Source organism: Thunnus albacares, chromosome 9 (assembly GCF_914725855.1).
Source record: "Thunnus albacares chromosome 9, fThuAlb1.1, whole genome shotgun sequence".
Lineage (NCBI taxonomy): Eukaryota > Metazoa > Chordata > Actinopteri > Scombriformes > Scombridae > Thunnus > Thunnus albacares.
The window spans coordinates 24,828,462-24,840,343 of record NC_058114.1 but is presented as its reverse complement, the minus strand read 5'-3'; the positions used below and the strand labels follow the sequence as shown (position 1 = coordinate 24,840,343).

The following is an 11,882-nucleotide window of genomic DNA, read 5'->3' as shown; positions in this document are numbered from 1 at the left end:
GCATGATAATGAGAGAGAAATAAAGCCAATGATTCACTGGTGTTTGTAAGTATGAGGTGACGTGTTTGTGATGACACTTACCTGTCTTTTCTGGTCCCTGAAAAACTCCCCTGTGTTCTCTATCACCTGCTCATCAGTGAGCTGAGAGTAGGGCTGCTCCTTGCAAAAGTTTAGTATCTCCCACAGAGTCACCCCAAAGGCCCACACATCGCTGGCTGTGGTGAACTTTCCCTTCACGACAAAAATAGTGAAAATAGTGATCAGTATGTTTTCCTGCACTGTCTGCAAATACAGTATATAACAAAACTGTGTGCACCCCTGGTCAGTATCACTAAAATGTTAAGTAATTATAAATCCTGTCCACTTAATACACTTTTAATTCGTTTTTAGGAGAACCCAAAAAGAATAAAGCCAATTCATTAGAAGAAAAATAATGTTTGACCAATTAAATAATGATGAAAGTCCACCTGGGCATGAATGGTACCAGTCTTGCCCAGATCTGTGAAAAGACATTCTGTCATTCTTCACAGATAATTCTTTTCAGCTGCTCTTTGCTGGAGGGATTTTGTGTCTCTACCTTCCTCTTTAAAATACTCTAAAGGTGTTTTATTGGATTCAAGTCAAGGGATATACTTAGGCAGGTCATACTTTTGTGCCTGTGTGTCTTTAAAAACTTGTGATTTTTGCAGTGTGTTTGGAATCATTGTCATGTTGGAAAATTCCTCTCCTGCCAACGTTTTTGAGACTGGGAATCATTTCATTCAGTATTTGGTTATACAAATTTGCAATCATAGTGTAATCTATAAATGTCATCTCCCCTACACCTTTTTACTCATGCTGCCCCATATCAGCAAACTCCCACCTCCATGTTTCACAGTCAGCACTATGCAGTCACTGCGGTAGTCCTGACCAGGTCCATGCCAAACATGCTGGACCCCATCAGATCCAAACTAAGTTATTTTGGTTTATTCGTCAGGCTTCTTTTCATGTTCTTTGGCAAAGTTTAATCTTGCAGTTTTGTGCTGTTTTGTGAGTAATGGTTTTCTTTTTGGATGTCGTCCGTAGAGGTTGACTTCATGAACTGTCTGAGCAGTCACTGAAACACCAATTTCCACAAATAATCCTTGAGCCAAGACAGAAGCACTTGCCCGTCTGTTTTCCAATGCAACATTGAACGGCCACTGCACCTTCTGTTATTGGTAGTATGGGTCCTCCTGTACCTCCTAACCACTGCTGCAACTGTGTTTGGCTTCTGTTCAGTAACCTACTGACGATCTTGTACCCCCTCCCATCTTTATGAAGTCTCACAATCTGCTTTCTTACTTGTTCTGGTAATTTCTCACCATGTGAAGCTGTGTTGCATTAGACACAACCCAGGCCTAAATTAAGAAAGTTGTGGTGTTCACAGGTTCTTTTATAACCTTGCTCAGGCAACTAGTCTTAACTGGAAGTCACAGGTGTAATCATTTTTGTTGCATTGAGGTTGTACTTTGAGGCTTGTATTTTTAATGTAGTCTATCTAACCTGTTTGTTTTTAATTATAAATAAGATCAAATACCCTACACTTCACCCTAAAAACACTACAATTATTGTAAGATGATACAATTTTGAATCATTTAAATTTTTAGTGATATTGCGCAGGGGTGTACTCACTTTTGTTATATACTGTATGTCAGTTAAATTCCAGGAAATGCACACATAAACACAAACTTGAGTATCAACTTTTCAAGAAAACACTGAATCAATTTTATCCATTATACAAGCAGTGGTCCTCACCAGCAGGATGCTCTCCCATGACATCCAGCGTATCGGTAGTACCGCTCTGCCCTGGATGCGGTAGTAGTCACCACTGTACAGGTTCCTGCTCATGCCAAAGTCAGCTATCTTTATTGTGTATTTCGTGCCCACCAGGCAATTCCTCGTGGCCAAGTCTCGATGAACAAAATTTAGAGAGGAGAGGTACTTCATCCCCGATGCGATCTGAGTGGCCATGTAGCACAGATTACTGAAGCTGGATGGGAGAAATGCAGAGAGGGACTCATGAGTTGAGAAGGAAGAAAAAAATTTCACACAGGCATTTAATTATTTATACATGACCACTCACCTGACTGTAGGTGCATTGCTGAGCAGAGCGAGTTGTCCCTCCGGTTCGTGGCGGGACAGAAACTGGTTGAGGTCTCCATTCTCCATGTACTCTGTGATCATACAGAGAGGGTCGCTGTAGATGCACACAGCAAGCAGGCGAATGATGTTGGGGTCCTTCAGACGGGACATGATCTTTATCTCTTTCAGGAAGTCATTCCTACCAACACAAGAAGACAAATAAGTGACTTACTTCACACCGTAAAAAAATTTATTGTCAGTTTCAGTTACAGGCAACAAGATCCCTGTAGCACGCAGAGTCAATACCTTGCATTTTTGTTGGCATCTGAACGGAGCATCTTCACAGCCACTAAAACTGGCTGGTCCTCGGGGATGTCAAATAAAAACTCTTTATTCATGAACTCCTGCATTCCCTCTGCTTCACACAGGTGCACCTGAAAAGAGAGGAGAGGAGAGGTGATATATAATAATAATAATAGTAAAGCTTATCTAAAGCTCTAAGTAAAGCTGTAATAGATTGATGAAGAACACACACTTCTCCAAACTGTCCCTCTCCCAGTTTCTCTTTGAATATGAGCAGTTTTCGCGGGAACTCCTCCACTGCAACATCCTTCCCTGACAACAGGTCCATAGTTAGTGCAGGGATGGCATATGTGTTGCTTCCAGTCACGCCTTGCAGGTTTACAATGTCTGCCTCTGCGTAGTGAGGGACCCCATCTTGGACTACAGTAGCTGTGGTTGATTTGGACGCTGCTGTGCTGGTAGAAGCTGGAACACAATATGGGACACTGTAACTAAGACTCTCAATATGATTGTAGTTTGTAAGTCTGTAAATTGAAGTGTCCACCTACCAGCCTCCTCTGAGGTCTGTGCAAACTCTGGCAGCTTGCATATAAGGCGTGAGGGCTCCTGGTAGTCTGGACCCAGGGGGAAGATGCGCTCGTAGGTAGAGTTAGACTCTTGTTCACTGGTTGTACTCGACTGGTTGTGGTTGTGGTTGTACACAAACGTCTCACTCTGTATTGACAAACTAGCAGTTAGTTCATCATCCAGCATCCGGCGAGAGGCCTAGAATAAAGCACGCGGGGGTGAAAGAACAGATCTGACCACCTCCCGAAGGAAAACCACAAAATCACATAACATCCATGAGATAGTGTCAGTATGATATATTTTACTCAAAATCTCAAATCTATTTTAACTCACCTTCTCCAACATCTTCTGCCACACCTGCCTCCACAGGATAATGACAATAATGGCCACAAGGATGAAGATGATGGCCACTAAACAACCAATCAGAATCCGGGTGTTGCTGTCATCTACTTTGTGGGTGGGGTCATCTTCTAGGGAAGGAACAGCGAGAGACACCTTTTGAAGATGGAGACTGTACTACTTGCATGCAAAATGTTCAGTTAAATCAGGATAGTCCTGATACTCAATCAAATTTCACCTCATTAACTAGACTGAAGGTTTTATTTACAAAAAAAGTCAATTTTTAAAAAGTAATTTTTGTGAATTGTAGTGCAAAGGCAGAGTACATCTTTCTCACGGCAGATCATCAACAGGTGTAACTAATGACACTAATCATGGTTGCATTTCATTAAGTGTGCCACTACAAGGGCCCTGCTATCATGCATGCTGGTTCAGTGACGTGGTTTACTCTCACACCTAAATGTAACTACTATGGAATTACTGTTCTGAACAGAAAATAATTTCTTGCTCAGTCCTTTTTTTGCTATCTCTTGCTTTCTTTTGTAGGTGTGGAGAAAAAAGCAGCAGGGATACAGTGCAACATCAGCCAAACTCTAAAAACTATAAACAGCGATAGCAGTGTAAGTTGGCTTGCCTTAACGGCTGCAAATATAGGAGCTGTTAATCAAGCACAGTCTGTACACACCCACAGAGCCATGAGAAAACATGAGTGAAAACACCTGGGTGGGTGGACTACGGGCGTGTACAGCTTTAAGGAATTTGACATTTATTCCATGTGCAAGAAACGCTCATTATTCTCATACAATGTGAACTGCCTCTCAGTTCCCTGCACAGCTTAGCAATTTGTCTTATTCCTGTTATTGTTACAATTTTTCTTTGCTTTTATGACATGAAGCCATTTTTGGATGCTGTACTGCGTTTATAGTACCAGCAGTACTAATGTCTTCAATTATCTTATTGTGTTTTTATTGAGTTTATGTTTATATGTTTGTTTCTAGGCTTCATTGTTGCAAAAAGAAATTTCTCTTGGTGGACGTCACAAATCTTCATCTTTGATGGGATAACTATTTTACCAGTACTCCAACAATGGCCTTGAAATTAGCTTAATTTATTTATTTATTGCAGTTGACTATTGAACGTAGACTTCAACTGTCAAACAAAATGGGCCTGAATAGCATAGTTGGTTTGAGGAATACTTCTGACAGACGATGGTTATATCCTAAAACTGCATTTTTCCAGTCTTCAAGTAGTGTAGAGTTGTATAAACCTTTATCTCCAGTGTTATCATAGTATTTTATTATTTTGGTACACTTTGGATCCTTATCAACTTAACCAGCATCAATACATGTTTTATAGAGTTCATTATTGTTGGATTTTTCCAAAATCCAGATGACCTACTCCCCATTGTGAGTAGATCTTCGTGACCCAGGAGTCCTCTGGATTACCTCTAACATATCTCAGTCTTTGCTGTTTTGTGAATTACCCTTAGACCAAAACCATATAAGTCCTAAAGTTAGGACCGACACACCCCTTATTCTTAAGAGTTTCTCCTAACTCAGCCAGTTAGGAGCTACTTTTAGCTTCAGGATGTTTTGTGAATACAGCTCCTGAACTGTACTGAACCAAAGTGATTTTTCCATTCTGATACATGGACAGTATTTGATGACATCATGTAAATATCTGCTTGTTGTGTCTGTGTACTAACTCAGACAAGGTTGTTGACAACAAAATACACTATATTTTTGTCATGCATGTTGCAAGTTTTTAATTAAATTATGTATAGGTCTGTGTTATTAGTAGCATACAATTGTGCATGTGTGTGTGTTGTGATCATTAACCTGGTGGCTTGCTAGGTGGTTGATCTGTCTTTGGTGGAGCCAGTGTTGTGTTGTACATGGCTGTATCTGAAAGGCCAGATGGAACAGAGGTGTTCAGAAATTGTTAACTTACTTGTAGTTAGTAATATTAATATCATCAAATGAAGACTTTGAGTACTGGGATTTAACATAAATTGCAGCACCTCACTGAACTCATCAAAACTCAAAATCAGATATAGGTTTTCTTAGTTAAGCTTCAAGTGCACATCGAAATATATGAGAATAGAAAAGCATGTAATTCCATTTACAGACTGTACACACAGTTCCTCAGACTACCTGACTGGAAGGTGATCTCGCTGAACAACATCCAGGCATCAGCAAAGTAGAACTGGCACTTGATGGCACTGGCCATGTGGTTGGCCAGGTTGACCGTGACAAAACGGGCGCTGAGATTCTTCTCATCCACCACGGGGCTGAAGGAGAGCGGTGTGGCCTCCCAGTCTGATTCAGAGCGGAAGTAACAAAATACCTGGCGGAAGACCTTGACATGCCGTAAGAACATGTTGTTGCAGTGAACCTGGACACAGATAAAAGCACACGGGGAGGATTTTAGTACTGATGGAAGCTTAGAAATTGAACCTTTGGGATGGGGAAAGCATTATCTTGGAGCATCAGAGGCCTCACCTTCATGGTGGTAAAGTTTCGTGTGCGGTCGAACTCAAACATGATTTCAACATATCCACTGGGGAAGCTCTCATTGTTCCAACCCACATAGTCATACCCTGGCCACACATTGTAGACATGACTGTCTGAAAAATCGTCACGACCACACACTCCATCAGTCAGCTGGCCCAAGCCCTCTGTCATACTGAGAAACAGAGAGACAGTGTTAAACATAGAGGAAGTAGAAAGCATTCATTTCATTCATTTTTAGTATCATCCTTTATTTTCAATGTATCAGCACCTCTGTCAAAAGGTGTTCATGGCACAACATTCAACACTAGGTGGCAGCATTATAAAACCAATTCTTCACTTCTGCTTTTGGCTGTCATATTGTAAAATAGGACATTTTCTTTTCCCTCTGCACTGTTTCCTTGACAGAGAGAATGAGGCATGTGTCATGGAGGACATTATTCACCATGCCATAATCCAAACACTAATGTCAACAAAAGTATGATTTGTTCATTCCGGTTTTGAAACTTTGCAAGCTCAGTTGACTCAGTTGTTCCCATGAGGTATTGCCTAACAGTAAACCACCATGACCCATTCACCACTGTCTGTCTCTTTGCTTTCACCATGGTGACCAGGCAACAACAAGGTGAGGGAAAAAAAAAGTACTGACAAAGGATGAGAAGAATGATGAAGCGGTATGGTGGCGATGAAAGAAAGAACAAAACACACACACACCTGTAGATGACAGCTCCATCATAGACGGAGTCATTGAGATAAACAGAGTAAGCAGGCAAGTTCATCTGTTCTCCTGCTGGAGCGTTGTACGACACAAGACCGTCTGTAAAGTGAAAAAAATTATCCATTAGGTAGAAACCATGGTCTATCATTCAAAACCCTTGTTGTAAAAGAGCATTTTTCAAAACCATAGAAGCTTGTTTGAAAGTGCTGTTGAGATTTTCAGAGTTTAGTGTTACAAATATGTCAAATTCAGTTAAACATTTAGAAAATGATGATGATGTTAGGGTTGAATTTTCCATTTTGTGTTAAACAAAAAAAAGCGAGTGTGATATTGGATTATTTAAATGATTTGTTAGAATAAGCAGCTACACAATATACAGAAAATAATGTATGTTGTGTTAACAGTATGGGATACATGATTTATTTGAGGGCCTTGGCAATCATCTCAGATTGACAATCTGTCTGCCCACAAAGATTTAGTTGTCAAAGGATGTGGAGACAGTATTGTGTGAGTTTAAAGAATTAAAAGTTCACTTCTGCTTTATTTGTTATTTACTTTTTTTGCACTTAACTCAAGCACGTTATCCAGAATATCCCCAATAAGAGCAGAGTGAGTGAAAGCACATGGGATGAACAAAATCAATGAAACCGCACTTTTACTTTTTAAAGAGCCAAGCACATGTGGTGCTAAGATGGCCTTCAAGATGGCAAGATGGCCTTGTTTGTTTTCTTTTTTCTCTTCTTCTACTTTGATTGGATCTCAAATTTTACCAGCTTCTCACATTCAAAACATTTTGAAATTTTATAGCTTCATGTTTCTTCATTTCTTCAAGCTTCAAGTTTTTTCAGACTCCTGAAAAAAATCTACATATTCTTTAGTTTATGCTAAACAATTTTGATCAAGGAACCCATAAAGTCTGCTGGACAAACCTTTCTACCATACTGGATTTTCCAAAAAATGTTATTCTTCATATTTAAACAACCTTCCCAACCTACACAGCATTTCTAACTTTTATAAACTAACTAGCTTTTGTATGTAAATTTTATGAAGGACAACATATGCCTGAGTATGTCCAATAAGCCTCTGTGCACAAAAAAACGTGGCACCAAATGCCATAAATCATGACAAGTGTGTCAAATTTAAACTTGGAGTTCGGGAAACTGGTGAAATCAAAGGTCAAAATGATATAAGAAAAAGAAGAAAAAATGTATTGGATTTGTATAGGCCTTTATTCTCAGGCACTTTCACTGAGAATAAACGGGAACATAAGGGTTAATTCAACATTTAGTTAATGATATGATTATTATGTACATCAGCCCTGTTTAAACACTGCCCTGCTTGTTATGAAAAGGTGACAGAGAATCGGCTGATCCTCTCTATCTTATCTTAGTATTGGTTGCCTCTGTGATCTTTGATCCCTCACTCATCAGCTTCTTCTGTCTGCAGTCTTTTCTCCTGCCACCTCAGCTTCCTCTTACCCAGCCATTCACAGCCGTAGAGCTCCACTCTCATGCAGACGTTCATGGAGTGGTCTGTGACGGGCATGAAGCGGACAAAGCGAGCGATGATGGGTGGCTCCAGGTCCTTGAGTACAATGTCGTAGGCGTTCCTATTTCCCTCAATCACCTGCGCATACAGCAAACACACCTTGACCTCCTGAAGAAGCTCACTAATGACAGAGACTGTAATCTACATGATAACAAATCCATACCCTCCTTATATCATCCTATTAAAAAAAATATAAATCAGTTCAGTATACTATCTCTATTATCGCCACAACCAAAATCATACCAGATAAAAGCAATGAAAGGCCATAAATGACCTTAAGACAGTGCATCTTTATCAGAGGTTTGTTATAAAGGTCAAATAGATCATAAAGTGACATCCAAGCCAGAAAAAACTTGGCTTACACCTCATAGGTTGACTAACCTGCTTGCCCTGCCTGTTTCTCCACGAGATCCACCGGCTTCCATCACGACTGTATTTAATCTTGTACATCTGGGCGAACTCATTACCCATGCCTCCCGCATGACGACCCTGGGTGCCCACGAGGGTGATGAAGTGGAGCGAGCGCAGGTCAATCTGGAGGAACTCCTTCAGGCTGTCTGGCTCGACTGTTATCTCCGGACACCATGCGCCATCGCCCTCCTCGAAGTCCAACCTGGAGAAGAGACAAATGGAAAGAGAGAGGGAAAAAGATGAAATAACGCCAGGTAGATGTTAAAGCAGGAAAGGGAAAAGGGTAATGGAGAAGAAAAACTAGGACAGGATGGAAAGGGAAAGGTGAGAGGAAAGTAGAAGTGAGTGCAGCCTGTTATAAAAACACCTCAGGGAAAGCCTGCGTCGTAAATTCACCTTAAAGTGTTAATTTTGGGCAAAGGGCTGGCAGGGGCAAATGGGAGCTGGGCGAGACTGAAAACATAGCCAGGCTGGTTGATGAAAGTGTATTACATCATTATCCTCAATACTTACTGAAGGCCACCCAAGTTCTGCAGCACACACACATACATACATGCTTCCTTAATCATGTGGTTGTGAGTAGAACTGATACCCCAGTTTGTGGTTTACTGCAAATAAACAGGCACAGGCACCTTATAGGATAAACCACCCACACACATACTCATTATCAGGGTAAACATACTATGAGGCACGTGTGGGAGAGTGTGCATCTGAGTGTGTGTGTGTGTGTGTGTGTGTGGCTACATTTGTGTGTGTGTGTGTCTATGAGAGACCTACCTGCCATATCTCGCAGCGGTGGATTCGGACCACTGGCTGGAGGCAGAGATGTCCTCGTCCTGTATCTGCCCTCCCGACATCCCCAGAGGATACCGACACACACCTGAGACACGACAGACAACAAATTCCATTATATGGCTGCAAGAAATAAACAGATGAATATGAAAACTGTCATGAAGTTAGGTAAACATCCACAAAGTGCCTGATGTTTGCTCAGGCATAAACACTCATCCTGGAAATGACTAATTACAAACATGGTTGTTAACGAGTAGCCTCTAATGTTTACTGGTACTTTTTTGAGTAGAATCTGAGAGCATTCAAAATTTAGCTTTAATTCACTGTAAGATTGTGTAGTTTTGGAAATGCCAGAATTACAGAGCAGCATCCTATTATGTTAACATGACACATTCAGGAAAATTTGACTCTTCAGTTTTTTGTTTCCTCTTTATATTCATGAGGAAACCTGTGAAAAAAAAGTGTCATAAAGAAAAGACGACGATAAGTTTGGTGTGTTTTGTGTATTTGAGATGTGCATTTTAATTGTATGTTTCTTTTACTCCACAACATTTCAGAAGGAATTATTGTACTTTTTAGTCTACATCATTCATATGTTAACTTTAATGACTTGAAACTTTTCAGATTCAGATTTGTAAAACTTACAATAAGAATATTAGATATGATGCAGTAAATTAAACCACTCAGCCATCTACAGCATTAAAATGCTGCTTATATATTAATGCATCAGTTATAATAATCCAATACTATTATATAATATTAATATAACACCGACCTTTGCCTGCATAGTGAGTACTTTAACTTTTATATTTTAAGTACATTTTGCTGATAGTATTAAGTTAAATTTTGAATGCAGGAATTTTACTATGGAGTATTTTTACACTGTGATTTCTAATTTGACTTAAGTGAAGGCTAAAAGTATGAATAATTATTCTACCACTGCCGGTTGGTAGGGCACATTTCCACTGAAGTGTTTACTGTCAGGATCCACAGTGGCTCTTTGACAGTGATCTTATAGAACAAAATAACTTGTAAGTTGTTTTTGCTTGACAAAATGATTAAGTCTACCACAGCACTTCTGTTTAAACAGTATGTTCTAGTACTCTTTCCAGCCCTGGTATTTACTTGGATTATCACACTCTGAAACGTGCGGCTCCCCTCACTCCTCTCAGACCAACCGCAGCGCTGGTTGGCGCTGAAAATTCAAAACCATATTCAAACACTCGCCAGACGCCCTCGGACATTTCTAGGACAGAACTACTTAATTCCCAGCTTCTGTCAAGAAACCTGAAGAAGGTGATGGATAGTGCTGGATGAAGGGGTGGGGTAGTGGTGTGAGAGGACTATATGCGCACACACACACACACACACACACACACACACACACACACACACACACACACACACACAAATACACATCCTAAGCAACTCCTTGCACTCAAATTGAGGTTTGTTTTATTGAAATAATAAGCTGGAACTGTCTCTGCCAGTCCAAACAGTGCTTGTATCAAGCTCATGTACAGGAGTTAGTTACTGTGTGTGTGTGTGGTGAAACTGGCTGGTCTGAGCCCATCACGCCCCCACTGTGCGGTCAATAGAAGCAATATGCCCTCTGTTTCCTGCATGCCCCTCCACCCCCTCATCTCCTTTTTTTTCTGTCTGCTCTCTGTCCTCTCCTCCTGTGTGGTCTCTCCCCTTCTCCTTCTCTTTTCCTCTGTCCCCTTCAGTGGCAAGAGGTGATTAAAGTCAGCAGTGCATTTTAGAAAATCCTCATCTCATTATGACTCAGTGAGCTAGTGGCTAACTGAGCGTGACACAACAGACATGGTATCTATTAAGGTTTACAAGGCTCCGAATGAATTTACTGATTTATGGGTGTTTCCATCAGTCTTTATCAACAGGGTTGGGTCGTGGTTGTGTTTTGGTCTAACACTGATAACTCCACCTAACAGGATATGACCTCCAGGTAGCCTCATTTGCACATGAAAGAGCCTGTGTGTATCATACTCTGTGGATGTGATAGCATTGGCTGATGGCTTTTAGTGGAGCTGGAGGCGGAAGTTACAGGGAGACCAACCCTGTTCGCCTGGCCCCTTGTCTCACAGAAAAACCTTTGAGAAGACGCCAGCAACAGCAGAGCTTGAGGTTCAAGGCCCTCTCTGTCCCTCTCTCGCTCTTTCTTTTCCTCCTTCTTCTCTCCCTGTGATTCTCTCTTCCTCTTTCTTGATCTCCTACAAATATTTGCTTAAAAGTCAAAATGTGGAAACCCCTGAAGGTTTGGGGCTGATGACCTGATATGCTATACTCACATGTGTGTGTGTGTACACATGCATACACACTCCAGACTCACATAAGCAGGCGTCGATGCAACCACACATACACACACACACACACACACACATATGCAGGCTTCGTCTTGGCAGTGACACAGTGACAAACAAAAACTCTTCCAGATGTCACAGACTGCATTCGCCTCCTCTGTTGTCCTTTCATCTTGTCCTCTCTAACCTTTCGATGCTGCCCTCTTCATTTCATTCCTCATCAGTTTTTTCCTGCAACTGTTTACACCCCTCCCCTCAGCCCAGATCATC

General features: G+C 41.0%; 1 protein-coding gene across 2 annotated transcripts in view; it reads right to left on the bottom strand.

Annotated features, from left to right (window-relative positions):
• The window catches only part of ddr2a (discoidin domain receptor tyrosine kinase 2a), a 32,887-nt gene that overhangs the window by 2,019 nt on the left and 18,986 nt on the right, over positions 1–11,882 (bottom strand). The window contains exons 3-16 of one of the 2 annotated variants that reach the window (XM_044362048.1): positions 9,277–9,379; positions 8,470–8,701; positions 8,019–8,166; positions 6,537–6,639; positions 5,814–5,997; positions 5,466–5,706; positions 5,151–5,216; positions 3,307–3,443; positions 2,955–3,171; positions 2,639–2,871; positions 2,410–2,537; positions 2,105–2,302; positions 1,777–2,011; positions 82–231 (exon numbers count right to left, since the gene is read on the bottom strand). In XM_044362048.1, coding sequence (XP_044217983.1) covers positions 82–231; positions 1,777–2,011; positions 2,105–2,302; positions 2,410–2,537; positions 2,639–2,871; positions 2,955–3,171; positions 3,307–3,443; positions 5,151–5,216; positions 5,466–5,706; positions 5,814–5,997; positions 6,537–6,639; positions 8,019–8,166; positions 8,470–8,701; positions 9,277–9,379 — 2,375 coding nt within the window. The remainder of the gene's footprint in view (positions 1–81; positions 232–1,776; positions 2,012–2,104; positions 2,303–2,409; positions 2,538–2,638; positions 2,872–2,954; positions 3,172–3,306; positions 3,444–5,150; positions 5,217–5,465; positions 5,707–5,813; positions 5,998–6,536; positions 6,640–8,018; positions 8,167–8,469; positions 8,702–9,276; positions 9,380–11,882) is intronic. The other variant, XM_044362050.1, reaches the window with a different exon arrangement.